The 23,093-nt window shown below is 43.5% G+C and overlaps 1 protein-coding gene and 1 long non-coding RNA gene across 4 annotated transcripts in view; both read left to right on the forward strand.

Annotated features, from left to right (window-relative positions):
- Nucleotides 1-23,093, forward strand: part of PACS1 (phosphofurin acidic cluster sorting protein 1) — a 142,366-nt gene that overhangs the window by 90,920 nt on the left and 28,353 nt on the right. For all 3 annotated transcript variants that reach the window (XM_070457664.1, XM_070457665.1, XM_020906499.2), the window contains exon 2: nucleotides 13,868-13,955. In XM_070457664.1, the coding sequence (XP_070313765.1) occupies nucleotides 13,868-13,955 (88 nt within the window). The remainder of the gene's footprint in view (nucleotides 1-13,867; nucleotides 13,956-23,093) is intronic.
- Nucleotides 13,962-17,072, forward strand: LOC139031895 (uncharacterized). The gene is made up of 2 exons (XR_011484409.1): nucleotides 13,962-16,288; nucleotides 16,783-17,072. It is a non-coding gene; the product is annotated as an uncharacterized lncRNA (long non-coding RNA).

The following is a 23,093-nucleotide window of genomic DNA, read 5'->3' on the forward strand; positions in this document are numbered from 1 at the left end:
TGTTTTTCAACTGCCACTTAACATCTGGATCATCTTTGGGTCTCTGTCAGTCTGTTTTTCTCCCCTTGGTTTTCAGTGGTGTGGTCCTGTCTTTCACCATGTCTAGTAATGTCAGGCTTTGCAAACAAAAGTAACTGTAGGAGCTCCAGGTGACGATATTCTTGTCCAGACAGGATCACTTTCCCTCTGCTGGGCTGATGACGTTATCAGCAACTAGACTAGATGGAAGTTGAATTTGCATCTCTGCTGAGGCTCAGATTCACTAACGTCTGGTTCTCCCCAGCCCTCCAGGGTTTTCCAGAAACCCTTATGTGTTCTCAGGACCCTTTTCTCTGGTAGAGCTCACATTCTTTATGTAACAAAACTGCTTTTCAGGAGACTTCTGCTTAGCTCTTTACTGCCTCACGCACCCTCAGTATTCAGCAAACGTCCTTAGAGAAAACCTGGCAGTTTTGAAGACTTGAAGCCTCCATTTTGCTGGTGTCTGACACAAAGCCCAGGTTCTCTGCCTCCTGCCCATGTTCAGAGTCTGTAATTCACTGCAGAAGTCAACTCCCTTCTCAAGATTCTCTTCTTATGGCCCCTCCGGATGCTCTCTACTCCTTTAAAACAGACCGTTCCTGTGTTCCAGCCAGCCTTTCCCGTTGTTCTCGGCAGGAGTGCTGATCTGCTGTAGCTTCTCCATTCTTCCGTGAAGTGGAGTCCAGCTTCCCTTCCTGTGAGCTGCTGAAGGGTGGGAATTTGGTGTATTTTGTTTCCCGTGAAAAATCCCTGAAGAATATTAGTACATGGTTGATGCTTAAGAAAAATTTAGTGAGTGAATGCACCCAAACATCTTGGCCCCATTTTTAGATCTGCTTCATCTTTTCCAGGTCTTGAACCAGAGTGCTCTCTACTTATTTTTATTAAATATTGAGTATTCTACTGAATATTGAGTATAGATATATAAGAATATTTATAAAATATATAAAAATTTATATATATAAATATATAAATTTATAAGAATTTATAAGAATGTTTATAAAATAAAGTTTATAATATGTATATAAATTTATTAAAATGTATAAAATTTATAAAATATATATTTATATAAAATATATACTATACTAAAATATATACTATTTCTAAAATATTTATATAATATATATAATATACGATAAAATATATATTACATATATACTATATAAATCATTTTACAACAAACACCCGAAACCCTCCTTCCCGATTTAAGGAAAAGAAGTTAACCATTCGGAGTTCCGTGTGTGTTCCTCTCTTGTTGCATCCTCTTCCCTCCCCATCAGAGGCAACTAACCGCTATCCTCAGTACAGAATTCTTTGTCATTTGCTTGAGTGTTTGTCTCCATGAACAGTGTATTGTTTATAGAGTTGTGTGTTCTGAGCTTTATGTACATGGAATCACATTAACTGTATTCTCTTTTCTTACTGTTGTGTATATCTGTAATTCATTCATTTCCATTGATGTGTATGTAGTATTCCATTGTATTACTGTGTGTGCATGTATGTTGATAGATATTTGTGGTGGTAACCAATTTTTTGTTTGATCTTTTTTGTTTGTTTGGATTTTTTTTATGGGATTTTTTTTACGGGGGTACAGATCTTCATGCTAAAAGCATGTCTTCTGGTGGGTTATAGCTACATTAATATTTACTACAAATTAAAATAGAAATGTTTATTAATTTATTAAAATAGCAATAATTTTAAAATAGTAAGGTAAAAATTAAAATTTTTCTGAAAGAAAAACTACGGCTTCTGAAACAAAAAGATTAATGAAAAATATGACATTGTTGCACATTTTTGTCACAACTCTTTACTGACTTTATGAAAACTGATTTCTTGCATCTGCTTCTGCATTCAGATTTGTTACAGTATCACACACGCATGGAAGACACTTTCACAGTTAGGTGAGAATGAGAGTGAAATAGGAAGCAATATCTTAGAACTATTTTGAAAGTAGTGTTGACCTCACATACCTCCCGGAAGGACCCCTTGAGTTCCAGACCGTACTTAGAGAACCACTGATCTAGGGTCTGTTTGTAGACTCTACCGCAGGGAATGTGCATTCTTCAGCTTTGCTTTGTAAAGCCAGCTCTGCCAAAGTAGATGGACCAAGTTCCCTCCCACCAGCAATGTTTAATTGTTCTGATCACTCTGTCATAGCACTTGATATTGTCAGATTTAGAATTTTTGCTACGCTGGTGACTGTGAAACAGTATCTCACTGTGGTTTGATTTGCATTTTCCTTGTTACTCATTGGTTTGGGCATCTTTTTATGTGTTTATTAGTTATCTGCTTTCCTTTTCTGTTAAGTGAAAAGCGCTAGTCACTCAGTCATGTCTGACTCTCTGCGACACCACAGACTGTAGCTGACCAGGCTGCTCTGTCCATGGAATTCTCCAGGCAAAAATACTGGAGTGCGTTGCCACCCTGTTGAGTGCCTATCTAGTATTTTTCAGCTGTAAATCATGTTTCATTCTACCTTGTAAAGTGAGATAAAATGTTTTTTGTTAAAACACTCATTACAGAGTCAAATTGACCATTTTCATTACTTTTTTTTTTTAAGTTGAACAGTTATTTTAACATGTGAGGGAGATATTTGACATTTCAATATTGTTAAGCTCCTCCTTGATTTCTTTAAAGAGCTGTTAAGTAGCGCTTTTGCAGAGGAGAACATGAGTCTGGTTTGGTTTGGTATAATATTCAGCTTTTAGCATCTATACTCATTCTAATTCAAAGAGCTTTCTGTTTTTCATATCTCATCTCTTAGAGCCTGTAAAATGGACTTAGTGCATTCAGCTCCAGTATTCTGAGATTCTTACCTATTTTGTCTAATTTTTACCCTTTTTTCAGTTATATGAATTGGCTTAGAATTATTAATAGTTTGATGGATTTTTTTTCCCCTCATTTAAACCATACTTTTAAACTAAGTGACCTTTAGTGATTATAGCCCTCTGATTTTTTTTTTATTGAAGTATAGTTGATATACAAGCATACAATATGGTGATTCACAGTTTTTAAAGTTATACTTCATTTATGGTTGTTGCACAGTATATGCTTGTAGCTTATTCTATATTTGCTTGTACCTCTTAATCCCCTACCCCTATATTGCCTCCCCCCACTGGTAACCACTCATTTATTCTCTATATCCATGAGTCTGCTTTTTTGTTATATTCACTAGTTTGTTGTATATTTTCAACTCCACATCTAAATGACATCACACAGTATTTGTCTTTGGCTTATTTCACTCAGCATAACACACTCCAAGTCCATCCATGTTGTATTTCTCTGACAGTTAATGATGTTGAGCATCCTTTCATGCACCTATTGTATAGCCTTCTGATTTCTGCTCAGCCTGTTTCTTTTACAACAAATTGTTTATTTTTTAACTTAAGAATTTTCAAAACTAGAAAAAATAAAATGGTGATCTCCTACGTAGGTACCCCTGTCACCTAGTTTTAATAATTATCACTATTAAAAAAATCTCTGAAAATGGGCATATATTTTTTGGTAAGAAAAATAAATATTTTTAATGTAAACAATACCAAAAAACTTAAAGAAAACAATAAGAATAGGTGGAATTCCACTTCCCAGCAATGACCAATATAAGAGTTTGTTGAAATGATTTTCCATTTGTATGAAAACTGAATGTTAGAAATGTTAACAAAAATGGAAGTATAATTATTATATTTTCTCAATTTAATATGTATAGATCTACATCATTCCTTCTAGAAACTATACATTGCTTCTTATATAAATAAGATATTTATTAATCAGTTCCCTATATGCACTGCTCTGTCTTCTTACATGAATTTCTAAAAGTGGGATTATACTTTCAAAAGGTTTCAGTTCAGTTGCTCAGTTGTGTTTGCCTCCTCGTGACCCCATGGACTGCAGCATGCCAGGCTTCCCTGTGTATCACCAACTCCTGGAGCATGTTCAAACTCAATGTCCATCGAGTCAGTGATGCCATCCAACCATCTCATTCTCTGTTTTCTCCTTCTTCTCCTGCCTTCAATCTTTCCCAACATCAGGGTCTTTTCCTATGAGTCAGTTCTTCACATCAGGTAACCAAAGTATTGGAGTTTCAGCTTTAGCATCAGTCCTTCCAATGAATATTCAGGACTGATTTCATTTAGAATGGACTGGTTGGATCTCCCTGCAGTCCAAGGGACTCTCAAGAGTCTTCTCCAGCACCACAGTTCAAAAGGATCAATTCTTTGGCATTCAGCTTTCTTTATAGTCCAACCCTCACATCCGTATGTGACTACTGGAAAAACCATAGCTTTGACTAGAGGGACCTTTGTTGGCAAAATAATGTCTCTGCTTTTTAATATGCTATCTAGGTTGCTTATAGCTTTTCGTCCAAGGAACAAGCCTCTTTTGATTTCACGGCTGCAGTCTACGGAATCTGCAGTGATTTTGGAGCCCAAGAGAATAAGTCTGTCACTGTTTCCATTGTTTTCCCCATCTAGTTACCATGAAGTGATGGGACCGGATGCCATGATCTTAGTTTTCTGAATGTTGAGTTTTAAGCCAACTTTGTCACTCTCCTCTTTTACCTTCATCAGGAGGCTCTTTAGTTCTTTGCTTTCTGCCATTAGGGTGGTGTCATCAACATATCTGAAGTTATTGATATTTCTCCCAGCAATCTTGATTCCAGCTTGTGCTTCATCCAGCCCAGCATTTCTCATGATGTACTCTGCATATAAGTTAAATAAGCAGGGTGACAATATACAGTCTTTAACATATGCCTTTCCTGCTTTGAAACCAGTCTGTTGTTCCATGTCCAGTTCTAACTGTTGCTTCTTGACCTACATACAGATTTCTCAGGAGGCAGGTCAGGTAGTCTGGTATTCCCATCTCTTGAATTTTCCACAGTTTGTTGTGATTCACATAGTCAAAGGCTTTGGTGTAGTCAATAAAACAAAAGTAGATAATTTTCTGGAACTTTCTTGCTTTTTTAATGATCCATTGGATGTTGGCAGTTTGATCTCTGGTTCCTCTGCCTTTTCTAAATCAGCTTGAACATGTGGAAGTTCATGGTTCATGTACGGTTGAAGCCTGACTTGGAGAATTTTGAGCATTGCTTTACTAGCGTGTGAGATGAGTGCAATTGTGTGGTAGGTTGAACATTCTTTAGCAATGCCTTTCTTTGGGATTGGAATGAAAACTGACCTTTTCCAGTCCTGTGATCACTGATGAGTTTTCCAAATTTGTTGGCATATTGAGTGCAACACTTTCACAGCATCGTCTTTTAGAATTTGAAAGAGCTCAGCTAGAATTCCATCACCTCCACTAGCTTTGTTTGTAGTGATGCTTCCTAAGGCCAACTTGACTTTGCATTCCAGGATGTCTGGCTCTAGGTGAGTGATCACACCATTGTGATTATCTGGGTCATGAAGATCTTTTTTGTATAGTTCTTCTGAAAGATATACATATTAAAAATTTAATGCTTATTATGAAACTGCTCTCTAAAAATGAAAATCTCTAGTAGGTTTCATTCAGTACATTAGAGTGCCTTTTCCCTGTATTTCCCAACCCTGGGTCTCATCACTTTTTCTCATTCTTTCAGTATTGTTGTTATTTTTATTTATCTGATTACTAATAAAATTAAATACCTGTTTATGTTTTTTCACCACTCCTTTTTCTTTTTCTGTGAATTGCCTATTAATGTCCTCTTTTATTTTGAAATTTTTTTCTATTGATTTATAATAACTCTTTGCATATTAAAGTTTTGACATTATATCATAAATACTTTTAATGTTAATTGTTAAAATCTTTAAATCTCTTTGGATACTTCTAAATTTCTGTTTTATTAATTACTCTATAGAAGTTTTTGATTTTTATGTGTGTCAGTCAGTTCCTCTGTGGGTTCTGATTTGGTGTGATGCTTAGAAAGCCCTTCCCCACCAGAAGATTATTTTTTAAATTGTCCATGTTTTCTTCTAATACTTTTATGGCTTTCTTTTTTCTATTTATATCTTTAATCCATCTGAAATTTACTTTGAGTAAGGAATGAGATGGAGATTCATCATTGTTTTTCTTCAAATAGCTAGCCAGTTTTCTAATGCTATTTATTAGTTAATTTACCTGTTTCTTACATAGAGTAAATTCTTATTTAGACTTGGCCTAATTGTTTTTAGTGTTTATTTGCCTGTTTACTTATCTATCGGGTCTTAGTTGGGGTTGCAGGCTGAGTGGTTGCAGTGCTCGGGCTTAGTTGCTCCACAGCCTGTGGAATTCAGATCCCCAGCCAGACGTTAACCCTGTCGCCTGCACTGTAAGGCAGATTCAGAACCACTGGACCACAGGGGAGGTTCCCTACACTTGGCCTAACTTTGGACTCTGTTCCCTTCCATTGATCTCTTTGTGTATCCTTTTCCTAACAACAAGGTATTTTCAATACTTCAGCTTTAGAATACATGTTAATATCCTGTTGGGTGAAGCCCTCTTCTTTATTCTTTTTTCCCCTAGAAGAAATTTTTAAAGCCTACAAAAAAGTAGAAGAGTTTAGTGCAGCTCCATATATGTTAATTTCCTACATTAAGCAATTATTAAAATTTGGTCCCATTTTTTTTCTGAAGCACTTTGAAGTTGATTAGGAAGTCATTTCCTACTTGAGTGCTGCAGCAGCCATCTCTACTTACTTTCCAATTATACTTAATTATTGGTTAGTGTGTGCATTAAGGAAACTTTTGGTTTTTGTGTATTTAATATTTTCTTAATGACTCCACTAGCTTTTTGGTTCGTTCTCTTGAGTTCTAGAACACAGTCACATACCTTCAAATGGGATAGCTTTGTCCCCTCCTTTCAGCTTTTTATATCATTTTTTTCTGATTACTTCACCCAACTTTTCAGACCAGTTTTATATAAACAGCAGAGATAGGCCCATATATTGTTCCTGCTCTGGTCTCTCAGCTTCAGTCCTGATGCTAACTATATGAAAAGCATATATATTTAAAGTTTATGTTAAGGGAGTATTTTTTTTTAGGAAGTATTTTTCTATTGTTCTTTTTCCAAGGGTCTTTTAAAAATTAGGAATCTGTGTTGAATTTTGCCAAATCCATTTTTAGCATCTAATAAAATAATTGTATTTTTTCTTTTGCACTTATTAATGTGATAACATGTATTAATAAGTCCCTAATACTCAGTCACGCTTGCTTTGGGAGTCTTCTGTGGAAGGTGTATTTTTGTTTTCATGTATTTTATTGGTTCTTGCCCCTGTTATTTTTGGCTGCACCCTGGAGAGTTTTGTTTGTTTGTTTTTGTTCTTCCCACACGTGCTCTGCCTCTGTCACTGAAACAACGTGGATTAAGGGGTTTTCACAGTGAGGGGCTGTAATTTAAGTGACTGGGGCTTGTCCGATGCTGATGGCATGCACCCTTTTTGAGCACTTCTGATGTGCCAGGCTCTGTGCTGGTTGCTTTCCACATTCGTTAGTCCACACAGCAATTCTGTTTTACAGATAAGAAAGTATACACTTAAGTCTCTTCTATATTACTAAGGAGCTGCAGACTTGAGAATTTTTTTTTTTGAGGGAGAATCTGATCCTTTTCAAAAAAATATTTATTTATTTATTTGGCTGCACCGAGTTTTAGTTGTAGAATATTGGATCTTAATTGTGGCATGTGGGGTCTTTTAGTTGTGGCATGCGTGATCTAGTTCCCTGACCAGGGATCGAACCCTGGGCGCCCTGTATTGGGAGCACCGAGTCTTAGCCACTGGACCCCTGGGGAAGTCCTAGACCCAAGAATTCTCAAGTCTGACTTGAATAGGAAAGCCCCTCCTCCCCACCTTACCCTACATCCGAGGCCTGTTTTCCCATCCAGAAGAGTCTCATCAAGGACGTTGTAGAAAGAGGAGAAAACACTGTAAATCTTGTTGGCTTGTGCAAGTGATTGGCATTTATACCCTAAAGATAACAATATGCTGAGTAGCTGAAAATTAGGGGTTTACTCATAACCCGACGGTCCGCTGCTTCCCAGAGTCACATCCAATGGCCTGGAGCATCTTCCTGGATTCTCTTTCTTGTTTGGGTCTAAATTTTTCTCATCCTCTGGTGTTTCTCCGTTTGAACAGTGTCTCGTGCCATCTGATTTCTTGTGAGACAGTCAGACAGGAAATCTTTTTTTCTCTCATCCGTTCATGGTAAAATCTCCTCTCCTCTATGTCTCCTTCAACCCATCTCTTCCACGTTGTGCCTTTCAGGATGATGATTTAGTTGCTTTACTCTTTAAAAATCCGCTTTAGGGTTGCTCATTGTATCTTTTATTATTTTTAAAGATTTGTTCATGCATGCATTTATTTTGGCTGTGCTGGCTGCGGTGAGTGGGGGCTACTCTCTGCTTGTGGTGTGTGAGCGTCTCACTGCCACGGCTTCTCGTGTTGCAGGCGCGGGCTCTGTGGGCACACGGGCTTCAGTAGCTGTGGTGCCCAGGCTTAGCTGCCACAAGGCATGTGGGATCTTAGTTCCTGGAGCAGGGATTGAACCCTGCGTTGGCAGGCAGATTCTTAACCACTCGACCACCTGGAAAGCCCTAAGATTACTCATTTTAAAATAATAACACCTTCATTGCTGTGCACAGACTTTTCTCTAGTTGTGGTGCCTTAGTTAGTTGTTTCACAGTCAGAATTATGCAATTTCATGTGAAATAATGAGTTCAGTATCTACATAGTCAAGTAACCTCATAAGCCGTAAAAAACACTGCTCAGAAATTTGCCTTTTGTGTTCTGATTTTTGAAGCTCATGCAGACTTCCACAGTACCGTGTTAAAATGGAGACAGTTATAGAAATGGAGAGTTAGTCCCACAGAAGAAAAGCTTTCCCATAATTTTTTTCTACTAGTGTGCTCTTTATCTTTATAAACGGGTTGGAGGGGGTAAGGCAGAGCTTGCTCTTCTCATTTTAGGATTAAAGATCTGCAGGGGGGAGAGGCAAGGCTTGCTCGTGTGACGCAGCCATTTCTTGGGACAAAAGAGTAACCCAGGCCACTTGGCGTCTAGTCCAGCAATTATCTGCTCTGGTCCCACAAGGACCGTCCGTTTGATCCAGAGACAGGATTTTCAGTGTTTTATTTCATCCAGATCTCTGTTTCTCCTTTCTTCTCCCTTTTTCTGTCCAAAACATGGCCACTGCACTGTTCGCTGATGGCCTGTCAGGAAGGAGGTGGGGGCTGAGATGGATTATGAAACTGTTTCTCTCCTGCTGAGCCGTCCAGTTCTAGTTTGCTTGGGAATAAGTTTGAAACAGCTGTTACATGCAGACTGGGGATCATTTGTAGATATCACTTAAGGTGGTTTCTGTTTTATCTTACAGCAGAGTACAAACTAGAATAATTTAGAAGGTTTTTAAAGATTCTTAATGTATTTTTGTTCCCTTTGCTACCTGGTTGTCAAGCTTTCTTCTTTCTTCTTTCAGATTTAGTCCAATAGGATCTAAAAGAAAGCAATTTCTGGAGAGAATTTACTTGGGCTCAGATAACATATCCTTACTGAAACTGTCGCTCAATTACTCATGATCTCCTTTTGTGTAATTTAGCCCTTGTATTATGTATGCACTGTTATATTTATTGGCGAACTGTTGGATATACTTAATCCCCATCCTCCCAAGAACTGCTCACAAGCAGAGATTATGCCATCAGTGTTCCTCTGACTTCATCTTCCTGTGCGTATTTCCAAATGTTCTCATCCAAACCCCTGTGTGTTCAGCGGTATATGCAGGATTCAAGCCGTTTTTCACTACCCCGTCTGCTCCCAGGCTCCGAACGTCTGTCATCTGCAGTTTTGCAGTACTGTAGTTGCTTCCTCACTCTCAGCTTTTCCCCCTTTTCCTTTTCTTCCCTTCATTCTGCCCTAGTAGAGCAGCTGAAAGAAGCTATTGAAGAGCCTGTGTCTGTCTCACCTAAAGCCAGTGAGTGGCTCCCCGTTTCTAACAGAGTAAGAGCCAAATCTTTACTGATGTAGAAAAATGGATGAAAGCAGGAGTATGATCGGGCAAGGCCTTACTGCATAAGAAGTGTCCAACCAATAAAAACATAGGCTAACAGAAAACCCTGCGATCAGCATCTAACTCAGTCTTGTGTTTGTTGAGACACCTTCAGTCAGAATGTCCTGCCAGGCTGTCATCCTCAGAACTCCATCTGCGGCTATTTCAGTCAGTATTGTGTGAGTGTGTGTCTTATTTAATCAGAGTTTTTCTGTTAAGATATATGTTGAAAATATTTACTTGTAATTAAAATAATTTCTTCTGATTGTCAAATAAGTGCCTTGTACTGGTTTTAATTGACTTCTGTACTAAGATAAACTTAAGTTTGCGTCTTGGCTCAACCACTTTGTTGTGTGACCTTGGGCAAGTTTCTTAATCCTTCTCGACATCCTTGTCTGTACGGTGGATATAGCACCCACATCTTAGAATTATTGTAAGACTTACATGAGAATGGGGATTTTCCAGATGGCTCAGTGGTAAAGAATCCGCCTGTCAATGCAGGAGATGGAGGAGACGTTGATTTAATTCCCTAGGTGGGGAAGATCTCCTGGAGGAGGAAATAGCAACCCACTCCAGTACTCTTGCCGGAGGAAGTCCTGTGGACAGAGGAGCCTGGCAGGCTCTAGTCCATGGGGTCACAAAAGAGTTGGACATGACTGACTGAGCATGCACACATGCAGATGCTTAATGAGTTACAGACATTTTTCTTAACGCTATGAAGAACTGGAATACATTTACGTCCCCACATCCCCTTGAGTGATACCACTAAAAACAAACAACTAAAAAGACCTATTGAACTCACTGCCAATAGTATGGAAATCATATGTGGTGTGTCTGGTTTCTGAGCAAACATTAAACACATCCAGTCTTGCCATTAATCAATGTTTTGTTATCTAAGGGACTGAATCATTCTTGGCTTTCTTGTTAACATCAGGTGCTGTGGCATACAGGTTTGTTCATTGGTTCACCAAATATTTATTGGTCTGTAGTGTGCTTTTCCTTCCTGAAAAGGATGCCACCATATTGCCTGCAGTGTTGTATATGCTGTGTGAAAGGAGAGATGGTCCGGAGTCTTCTGGGGCCTAAAATCGCTGAGGACAGGAGTGTCGTGTCAGTCGTTGCTGTGTTCCCTACCAGGCTGTCTTCACGAGGCTGTGGACCACATCCTCCCGGCTCCCGCCGTCGCCGTGCCTGGTGTTCAGGAGATGCTCACTCAAGTGTGGAATGTATGAGAGAGTGAAGGATGGCGAGCAGAGGCAGAAACACACATGTTCCCAGTTTCCTCCTGTGGCTCTTCTTACAGTGAGTTTATTTAGTACCAGTGCATCCGTTTGTAGCTGCTTTGAAAGCGGAAGTGTTAGTGACTCAATTATGTCTGACTCTTTGCAACCTCATGGACTGTAGCCCGCCAGGCTCCTCTGTCCATGGGATTTCCCAGGCAAGAATACTCAAGTGGGGAGCCATTCCCTTCTCCAGGGGATCTGCCCATCCCAGAGCTGGAACCCGGGTCTCCTGCATTGGCAGGTGGATTCTTTACCACTTGAGCCACCAGGGAAGCCCCTGCTTTGAAACAAACAAAAACATAACTTATCAGAAGCGTTCGTAATTAACAGCCTTAGATGAGGAACAAAATTGGGGATATCCAGTCTCTTCCATGTTGTTCATCCTTTCTCTTTCCTTTCCTTGTCGTGTTCCCTTTCCTTTCCAGCGAGTCTTAGAAATCAGCTAAACAGTGTAGTTAGTTACATTTCTTAATCGTCAACTATGTGAAGTATAGCAATCCCTTGGGTGTTGACAGCACCAGAGTTCCTTTGGGCCAGCACATTTCTACTCTGAAGGGAAAGGAGATCAAATGATGCTGCGGGTAGTCATTGATGGGGCAGGGGGCGGGGGGCAAGCAGGAACTTGCAGTGATTCCTACTTAACAGACCCGAGCGTGTTTCAGGAGCACAAGTGCAGAAGCTCCAGTCAGTGACAGAGCCGGCAGCCGTGTCAGGGAGGCCTCAGGGCCGAGGCCAACAGCTGCTGTAACAAAAGACCACGGACACAGTGACTTAAAACAAAACCCACATTTATTTCCATGATTCTGGAGATCAAAAGTCCAAAATGGATTTCACTGGGCCAAATTCAAGGTGGTGGCATGGCTGCATTGCTTCTGGAGGCTCCAGGGAGCATCGGTTTTCTTGCTTTTCCAGCATCTAGAGGCCACCTACATTCCATGGCCCCGAACCCGGGGGTTTTTCCATCTTCAGAGCCAGACACACATCACTCTGACTTCTGCTTCTGTGGTCATATCTCATTCTTTGACTTCGGCCTGCCTGCCTCCCACTTAGAAAGACTTGATTAGTCTAGTGACCCATCCAGACAATCGAGAATCGCCTCCCCACCTCAGCATCCTGAACACCATCTTTGGAGTCCCTTTTGCTATGAAAAAGATTTCCAGGTTCTGAGGATTAGGGGATATTATTTGCTTACCACGAGGAGACTGGAGTTTAGAATACAGTCCTGTCACTTACTGGCTGTGGGCATTTAGCTGAGTCATGACTGTTTAGAATCTGCTTCCTCTTCTATGGGTACAGCGGTGAACCTTCCCCACCCACCCACCCCACCCCCTTCACACACACACGGTCACACACGGAGTCATGTTTTTGAAGTCTGGGTGAAATAACATATATGAAAAGACCTAATAGACTTTCTTTTAGTTGATTTTGATTCTGACTCAAAGCAAAAGGAAAGAAAGAGATTTATTTGCTCCCTTCAGAAGTTACCAGATCTTAGCCAAGTGTTTGGGGCAAGGGTGAATTGAGTTCTGTTGATCTGGATTTGTTCCCCTTTTTTTTTTTCATGAATCTCTTCAACATACATTCTTGTTTACCTGGTTTTCCCTAGAGGCCCTGTTAGGAAGTTGTTAAACTTCATTAACAAATATTTGCCGAGTGGCCGTCGTGCGCCCTGCCCTTTGGTAGAAGGCCCAGAGGTGAGCGAGTCTGGGCACCAGAGGAGCGGAGGTGATTTCAGGGCGACTGGAGCTTAGAGCATGAGGAGGGAGCGCAAAGATGAGACGAACTGGGAATCAGGGGAAAAATGAGCGCAGGACCGAGTCGGGAGCCTCAGGACCTGATTCGGGTTAGCAGCATCCCACGTGTGCCCCTCGGTCCTCCAGCGATGAGAGGAAAAGGACATGAGCCACTCAGCCCAGGAGCTGAGAGGCAGCATCTGAGGTTTCCCTCCTGGCTCCCCCTAGAAGTCCAGGGTCGTCCTGCCTTGGAGGCCAAGGTCGAGTCAGAGTAGAGATGCTGAGACTCCAGAATGAGGGACAGCCCTGTCGCTTTTAATTAAGGGGTATGTCCTCATCGTGGCCCTGAAGAGTTTTTCCATGTTTGATGCAAAGTTTGGCTGAAATCGAACCAGTGGTCTTTGAAAGCGTTTCCTGCCAAAAGGCTTCTGTTCTGTTTGTGTGGATCATCTCCTTGTTGATAAAGATTTGCATCTCTAAGTGTCTCGGGTGATTAGACTGAAAGGTAGGGGAGGAGCTGGGCAAGCAAAGTAAACATTGATGCCCCCAACCCCAGCCTACTCCCCCCTCCCACTGAAACTGCTCCTACATATCAGGAGTGGAAAGGCATGTTGGTCTTTGCCGGAGATAAAGGGACACCCACAAAAGTTCACAGAACAATATACCTTTTGACACTGAGCAAGCACAAAAGTTAAATAAGAGTGCTCTTTTACTGACGATGGACCCAGTAAAGAGCATTCTGACTTTCTTCCTCTAGGTAGAGCAGCATTTCCGCAACAGATGGTGTGTCTCTTTTCTCATAAGTTCCTTACCTTTGACTGGATCTTCTTTCTCTAAATTTTTCTAGGCTGTTCAGCTTGACCCTGAAGAAACTCGTCATGCTAAAAGAAATGGACAAAGATCTTAACTCGGTGGTCATCGCTGTGAAGCTGCAGGTGAGCTGAGCATGATTGTTTGCTCAGGGCCCACGGAAGCTGGTAACCTTGTGCCCACTGTCAGGGCTTCAGAGATGCTGGTAGGAGACCAGCTTCACTCAGCAAAGAAGATACAACTCTGGGAAGGTGGTCCAGCTCACGTAATACTGAATCCCAGTTCTGCCTCTTAGTTAAAGCACTCAGTCTCTTTAGGTCTCAGTTTCTTTGTCTGAAGGATAAAAGTGGCTCTCCCTGCCCTGCCTATTAACAGGATTAGCATGAAGATCAAGAAATTCAGAAATTACTAGGATGGCAAGTGTAGGTTTCAGTCTTATTCCTGGGATTTCTGGATATAAGCAGATATATGGGTTGGGGAGACAGCTTTGGCGGTTTTTCACAGGGTGAAAGAAATTTATAGGTTATTATTTCAGGCTTGACAGTTTAAAATTTACTGGGATATTTCATCTTCTGTGTAATCCCCACATTTAATTCCTTGAACTCACTCAATATCTCCAAGGGACCCAAAATATTTCACCAAGATGCATACTCTAAGCGTTCTGGAATTTCAGTTTCAAGAGAAACCGAGCTCCAGAAAGGTCAGGGGGTCTGCTTGTTGCCGGGTGATCTCCAAGTGGCAGGAGTAGAAAGCAGAGAGCCGTCACTCGGGTGGCCATTAAACTGCAACCAGGACCTTCCCTAACCGACGCCTTTTTAGTGACGGGTCCCTCTGCCTTACTGAGAGTCTGAAGAGCCTCTGGATCCATGAAATGATGGAATTCGTCAGCTTAAGAAGAGTGTATTTGTGATTCATGGAGTTTTGTTTCTTGGAGAAATAGGGAGCTGTGTGGCCACTCCCTACTAACCAGGATGTTTGGTTACTGGCTCACCTGTTATGCAGCAGTTTCTTTGGCTTCATTAAAACCCACGTCTGTAGCATTTTCGTAGTACATGAACCATACACTAAAGTCCTCAGTTCTCTTTCTGAGATGAATACATTATGTTAATTTAGTCCTCGAGACCTGAAACATTTTGGGACTTCCCTGGTGGTCCAGTGTAGCGCTAAGACTGTTCTCCCAATGCAGGAGGCCCAGGTCAGGGAGCTGGATCCCACCTGCCACAACTAAAGTTCACATGCCCCAGCTGAAGACCCCCAGTGTGGCAGCTAAGACCTGGTGTGGCTACATGGATAAAGACACATTTAAAAAAAAAACAACTTGAAACATTTTAATTACTCCCAGTGACTTCTGTGTGCCACTTACACTGAAACTCCCTGTTCATCTCGGTCCATGGTGGTTTTAGTCACTAAGTTGTGTCCAACTCTTGCAGCCCCATGAACGTGGCCCGCCAGGCTCCTCTGTCCATGGGATTCTCCAGGCAAAAATACTGGAGTGGGTTGCCCTTTCCTTCTCCAGGGGATCTTCCCAGACCCAGGGATTTTTAACCCAGCTCTCCTGCATTGGCTGGCGGACTCTTTACCAACTAAGCCACCAGGGCTAATTCCTCCCAATTCTGTGAGACATTCCAGACACCATGAGGTGAAAAAGCAAATGAGGGGCCGTGACGGGCAAGTGGAAACTTGTGGTGTCTTTTCCTCCTTTCCCTATTTTGTACTCGTTTCTAGGTCACAGGCAGCGTTCCAGTTTTCAGGAATTATTTCCTTGCTAAAAGCCAGTGCTTTCCAGTGCAAACACTGTTGGTGTGGTTTGGAAAGTTCCCTGCTGTTTTTGCCTTCCCTGCAGTTAAACGCCTTTGCCAAAAGAAATAATTTCTTTTCTTTCCTAATCAAATATTTAACATTCTGTAAAATTTTAAATTATACCCAAAAACTACAAATATCCGAAATTTTCTGCTCGACTTCCAAGCAGCTGAAAGTAATTACAGATGTTAATACATTCATTTATCCAGTCACTTATTTATTCATTTACGCATTCATCTAATAAATATTTATGGAGCACCTGTTATAGGCTAAGTGTCGTTCTAGGCACAGGAGATTGAGCAGCGAACAAAACAGACCCAAACTCTTGTCTTTAAGGACCTTTACCTGCTGATGAGCAGCTATCCTCAAAATAGGGTCTGCAGAGCCTGGGCTCCCCAAGACCCCTCACAGGATACAGGAGGTCAGACCTGTTTTCATGATAGTGCTGTGACTTGACTTGGCCTTTCCACCTTGTTGACATTTGCACTGAAATTACAAGCGCAGTGGTTGATGAAGCTGTTGCAGGAAGTGGGACCTCCTCCTGGGACCGAGAGCAGGCTCTTGTCTAACAGTTGGAAATGGATTGTCCGAGGAGATACACATGCTGAAAAAGCAGGAGACTTGATTGGGAAGAGACGCCTGGGCGGAGAGCAGCAGGGTAAGGGAACCCAGGAGGACCGCTCTGCCACGCGGGGCGCAGCGTCGGGTTTCATGGTGATGGGATGAGTTTCCAGGCTGTCTCTGGCCAGGGTGCTTCCTGGGGGCGCCTGCATTGCCCAGCCAAGATGTTCGCCAGCGAGGGGGACCCAGGGACGTTGGTATGACGTACGGTCTGGTGTCTCCTTTTGACCTTCCGCAAATTCTTCCGGTGGGTGGTGGCTTGTTAGTTCTGTGTTCCTTACCAGGACCTCCTGTCGTAAAATAACCCCCGCGATGGGCTGCTATGGCGCCTGGCCAGGGTGGGCAGCTTCAGGCAGTGCTTCCTCTAAGAAAGCAGCTGGTCCTCCCCTCACACCAGGGTGGCCTCCCCCTTGTGTCAGCAGTCATCGTGTGTCCACCATCACAGCCTGCAAGGAAAACGGGGAAAGCCAGCTTTGCTTAAGAATGTCCTTGAAGAAGGATAGTAAGAATTGTTCATTTATTTTGTCTCAGCCCTGGAGCACATGCCTTTTGAATAGTCTGCGTGATGAAATGGAAATGTGCACATAGTGCTCCTGCTCACGGAGGAAGCTGCCTGACGACTGAGCTGTGACTTGAAGTATCTGCTTTTTCACGGAACACCGTTCGTATCAAAAGAAGGGCTTACAGACAAACTTACTCAGACTCAGGAATTTGGAAGATAGTTTCTTGAAAATCAGCAGTGTGAGCCTGTCACTTTGAGGGGAAACAACTGAGAATATTTTTGGCCAGTAAAATAAATGACATTTGAGTTTTCAAGTGAAGATTAGAATTATATATATATATGTATGTATATACATGTGTGTGTATATATATACATGTACACACACACACACACACACACACACACACAGTCCTAACCATTGGACCGCCAGGGAATGCCCAACAATCCACCAAGAATTTCTCTATTTAAAAAAGAAGCATTTAAAACACTAGTAACCTAATTTTTAATACATTAAGACTCATTAATGGGTATTTTTATGTGTCATAAGTAATGGTACTGTGAAAGTGAAAGTTCTGGTTGCTTAGTTGTGTCTGACTCCTTGTGACCCCACGGACTGTGACTGCCAGGCTCCTCTGTCCATGGACCTCTCCAGGAGTGGGTAGTCATTCCTTTCTCCAGGGGATCTTCCCAACCTAGGGATCAAACCTGGGTCTCCCGCATTGTAGGCGGACTCTTTACCCTCTGAGCCACCAACCAATTCCAAGTGTCAGTGGTACTATAGCATCAGACACAAACTGTTTTGCTTCTATCCTGCAAATGAAGATATATGGTTCTACAGATTTTAAAAGATACTGAAGATAATTTTGAATTTGGACCCAAGTTGGTAGTGTCTGGCACCTGGAAGAAGCAAATTCTGGGACCCACGAGGGGCCGAATCTTTGCTGAAGGGCAGTAAAGATGAGACTGGTACTGTGCTGGGCTCTGAAAGTGCCCGAGCTGGGTGTGACCTTGTAAGCTGCTCTGCGTCTACATCCTGTTACCCGCGCACACAGGTTCACGTTCACAAGTTTGCAGTTCAGATAATGCATTTGGGATGGAAACGTTTCTGGGTATTTACAGCACACGTTTACATAGTGAGAGTTCAGATAATGAGGGCCGCTGCTGTTGGAAGGTGATGATGTGTCCCAGTGGGGGTGGGGGCACAAATAAAATGCAGTCAAGAGGATGGAGCACGCCCAGGGGCGGAGGAAGTTACCGGTCATACGTGGTGCTCACAGGTGGCCTCACTGAGAAGATGGCAGGGACTCTGAAGACGGTGGGGGAGGAAGCTGTGCAGATACCTAGAGGAGGAGCCCTGCAGGCGCAGGGAGAAGCCAGGGCAAGCGCCTGAGCAGGGAGGTGCTGGCAGGTGTGTGGCAGGATGGAGAGAAAGGAGGAGGGGCCGCTGAGGCTGGAGGGGAGTGAGAGGAAGAGGAGGGGAGAGGACAGCGGTGGGGATGGGGGCTACGCCGCGATGGGAAGGCCTCTGGCTTCTATTCTGTGTGAACTGGAGGGTTTGGTCTTTCTCTTTATTTTGTGGCTGCTCCGCAGCATTTGTTGTTCAGTCACCCAGTCGTGTCTAACTCTTCGCAGCCCCATGGACTGCAGCACACCAGGCTTCCGTGTCTTCACCATCTCCCGGCGCTTGCTGAAACTCACGTCTGTTGAGTTGGTGATGCCATCCAACCATCTCATCCTCTGTCATCCTCTTCTCTTCCTGCCATCAAACTTTTTCTCAGCATCAGGGTCTTTTCCAGTGAGTCAGCTCTTCATGTCAGGTGGCCAGAGTATTGGAGCTTCAGCTTCAGCATCAGACCCCTAAATGAATATTTAGGATTGATTTTCTTTACGACTGACTGGTTTAATCTCTTGGCAGTGCACGGGACTCTCAAGAGTCTTCTCCAGAACCACAGTTTGAAAGCATCATTTCTTCGATCCTCAGCCTTCTTTATGGTCCAACTCTCACATCCATACATGACTACTGGAAAAATCATAGCTTTGACTAGACGGGCCTTTGTTGGCAAAGTGATGTCTCTGCTTTTTAATACGCTGTCTGGGTTTGTCATAGCTTTTCTTCCAAGGAGCAAGCGTCTTCTTATTTCATGGCTGCGGTCACCATCTGCAGTGATTGTGGAGCCCAAGAAAATAAAACGTGTCACTGTTTCCATTGTTCCCCCATTCCCCAACCAAGGATCGAACCCATACTCCCTGCACCCCTGCGTTGGAAGTGTGGAGTCTTAACCACTGGACCACCAGCGAGTCCTGACTTGGAGGGTTTTGAGCAGGGAAGATAGGATCGTTCTGGCTGTTGTGTGGAAAGCAGTGTCAGTGAGAAAGAGGAATCAAGAAGATCAGCTCTGACAGTGATTCTGGCAGGAGATGAGGGTCGCACTGAAGCCTTGGCCTCAGCAACTGGAAGGGTGGATATGCCGTTAAGTGAGATGGGAAAGCCTGTGGGTGAAGACGGTTTGGGGGAAAGATCCAGAATTCAGCCCATCATGTTATGTCTGTGGTGACTGTTAAACATCCTAGGAGAGATATTGAATAGACAGTTGACTGTGCAAGTTTAGAGTTCGGGAAACAGCGGTCTGGGAGAGAGACAGTTTGGAGAGTTGTCAGCTTATCTGAGACCAGAAGATGGATGCACTCCTCGGGACTGGAGGGGGTGGATACAGAGAAGAGAGCTTGTCTAGAGATGGAGGCCAAGGGACTCCATCACTGGGACGTCAGGAAGGAAAGGAAGGACCTGACCTGGGGGGCCAGGAAAGAGCAGCCGAGGGCGAGAGGAAATCCAGGAAAGTGTGGTGTGCGGGAGGCCACGGGAAGGAAGAGGGGCCGGAGGGGGAGTGGCGGGCCCTGTCAGAACTCAGATCAGTGGAGGAAGAGGCGTCCCCCGTGGAGGTTCTCAGAGACCCTGAGGATGGCAGCCGTGGTGGGAATGGCGCAGGTAGGAAGGCTGACGGAGCGCAGCCAGGAGACAACCAGAGAAGTCTTCAAGAGCAAAAACAGCCGGCTGTTGAGGAGTTTGCTATAACAGGAAGGTGAGGTGTGGGGCGGTAGCCAGCAGGGCATATGGGGACAAGAGAGGATTTTTTTTAATGAGGGGAATATTAGTAGCCTGTTTGCTAATGGAAATGATCCAGAAGAGAGAGCAAAGTTGACTGTATGGGAGAGGAAAGAATGACTGGAAGAGCCTCTTAGAGTCAGTGAGCAGGTGAGCAGAGGTGGGGGGGCTGGGCAGGAGCCCCCCGGTGTGACCGAACGTGGCCACACAGACGTGGCCAGGAGCTCATGTGGCGGGGGCTCTTTTCCTATCACTCCAGTTTTCTCGGCACAGTAGGAATCAAGGCTGTTAGCTCAGCGTGAAGGCGGGGTGGGGAGGTGTTTGGGGCGTCAGGATGGAGTGAAGGGGTGAGTGCCCAGACTGGGGAAAATGCAGTGTGATCACTGGGCTTCACGTTTGGGATCATAAAGTCCAAGTCAGAACAGAGAGCAGATCACCTGATTCTCTCCAGGCGTGTTCGGCTTGTGCCGCCGGATTTATACAGTGTTGGAATCTGCCTGGTGAGTGTGGAGAACAGCAGCGGGCAGAGGCCCTTGGGGGTGGGCAGGGACCGCTTGTCCAGACGGTGGCATTTCAGCCGAGCAATGAGCAGAGGGCACAGTGGGCATGAGGAGGAGTGAAACGCGGGAGGATCAGCAGGTCTTAGGCCTGGTGGGTTCGAAGGATTGTTGTTGTTGACACACCAGAGAGAATGAGCTGGAAAGAAAGGGAAGTGGAGATCAGAGACTGGGCCATGTGACATAGAAGATTCAGTCGTCAGTATCGGTAATGATAAGGTCCAGAGTGTGATCAAGTGGGTGCAGGACTCGGACACGGATGAGGGCGAGACCCCTGGGAGACGGAATCACAGGGTTTAGAGGCTGGGATGTCCGCAAGTGCACGTGTCAAAACCATGAACTGTTAGCGTGGGAGGAGTCCTGGGGAGAGGAACAGTGTGTGACGGACTAAAGTCAGGAAATGAGCAGGGGGCTTCCTTGGTGGTCTAGTGGTTACGAATCTGCCTTCCAGTACAGGGGGCGTGGGTTTGACCTAGGAACGTTCCACATGCTGGGAGGCAGCTAAGCCCATGTGCCAAAACTCCCAAAGCCTGGTGCCTTAGAGCCCGTGCTCTGCAACAAGAGAACCCACCACAACAAGACCTTGCATCCCAATGAGACAAGGCCCAAGCACAGAAATGAAGGCCCAGCGCAGCCAAAAGTTAACTTTTTTAAAAAAGACTCAGTGCAGCCAAAAATAAATGCTCCTTGGAAGAAAAGCTATGACAAACTTAGTGTATTAAAAAGCAGAGACATTACCTTGCTGACAAAGGTCCGTATAGTCAAAGTTCTGGTTTTTCCAGTAGTCATGTATGGATGTGAGAGTTGGACCATAAAAAAGGCTGAGCACCGAAGAATTGGTGCTTTTGAACTGTGATGCTGGAGAAGATTCTTGAGAGTCCCTTGGATCAAACCAGAGTCCACACAGATTCAACCAGTCCATCCTAAAGGAAATCAGTCCTGAATATTCATTGGAAGGACTGATGCTGAAGCTGAAGCTCTAATACTTTGGCCACCTGATGTGAAGACCTGACTCACTGGAAAAGACCCTCATGCTGGGAAAGATTGAAGGCAGGAGGAAAAGGGGATGGCAGAGGATGAGATAGTTGGATGGCATCACCGACTTAATGGATGAGTTTGAGCACTCTGGGAGATGGGGAAGAACAGGGAAACCTGGCGTGCTACAGTCCGTGGGGTCGCAAAGAGTTGGACACAACTGGGCGACTGAACAACAACAACAGAAATTTGAAAAAAGAAAGAACAACAGCCAAGAAGAGAGGCAGTGGCAGCCACTCAGAGAGGGACTGGGGGAGGCGGGAGGGAGAGTGCTCTGGAGCTGATGCTGGGGAGCAGGGAGGACTCCCTCCCACTGCCAAGCCCCGAGGTCACACCTAGTACAGCAGAGGGCGCAGGGTTTCTTGGCAGTTTCCTGGGGCTGTCCTGCGCCCTGCAGGCTGGTCAGCAGCAGCCCAGGCCTCTCCCCTGTAGAAACATCACACTCACACACACCCCCCCCCCCCCCACTGGTAACAACCAAAAATATCAGTAAACATTGCCAAATGCCCTGGTTGAAACCACTGCTATATATAAACCACATTTTGAATTCTTAGTATTTCTCAGATTCATTGTCCAGAGACTTCTTAAATTCTAAGAGCCTAAATAAATTCAGGTGAAAACTTTGTCAAGACTCTTGGTCGTAATAGAGGTTACAAAAAGTGTTATCTAACACATGAAGCAGAATTTCCTTTATTATTTTTTGCTGTTGTTTAGTTGCTAAGTCATGGATTGTAGCCCACCAGGCTTCTCTGTCCATGGGATTTCCCAGGCAAGAATACTGGAGTGGTTTCCATTTCCTTCTCCAGGTTATTATTTTTAATTGGCATAATATAATGGTATTCTAATTATAAAAGCATTGTGAAATATTACATTTAGGAAATTTTTCTTCCTGCATTATATAAAACCTGCATTTCATAAAAGCTAAAATTAGAGATATGTAAGAAACGTAAAAGTTAAAACTACAAGTTTTTCATTTCTAAAGGACAACAGCAGAATACCTACTCCAGTATAGCAGAATAACTTCACCACCTTGAATTAGAAAAAGATTTCTTAGCTAGGACCCAGAATGCACTAATAAAAGGAAAAGAAAATCAAAATTAAATACTTCATCAAAAGATACTATTAAGAAAATGAATAGGCAAGAAAATATTTACAATTCATATATCTGGCAAATTCTTGTACAAATTAAAAAAACTTACAGTCGAGTAACATGATAAACAACGTGGACAAAGAAGTTTGATGAGGCTTGTCATAAATGGAGATTTACAAATGACCGATAAATGGCTGGGAGGGTGCTACAGGGGATGAGGCACCAGGGAGACGCAAAGTGCCGCGGAGTGGTCCTCTGCACATGCGCAGCAGAGTCCGTGTGTCCTGGACAGACCATGCCCATTGCCCGCAAGATGCGAACACTGCAGCTGCAGGTGGAAAATGGCACCAACGCTTTAGAAATAGGTCTAGTCGTTTCTGATAAAGCTACAAGTGCGTCTCCCCTGGGGCCCAGCCAAGAAAAAGAAAATACCTCCACACAGACTTGGACAGGAATGGTAGCTTTGGGACTTCCCTGCTAGTCCAGTGGTTGAGAATCCACCTGCCCATGCAACTGGACGCGGGTTCGAACCCCAGCAGGAGAACCGAGGTCCTG

The sequence above is a fragment of the Odocoileus virginianus genome, chromosome 28, assembly GCF_023699985.2.
Source record: "Odocoileus virginianus isolate 20LAN1187 ecotype Illinois chromosome 28, Ovbor_1.2, whole genome shotgun sequence".
Classification (NCBI taxonomy): domain Eukaryota; kingdom Metazoa; phylum Chordata; class Mammalia; order Artiodactyla; family Cervidae; genus Odocoileus; species Odocoileus virginianus.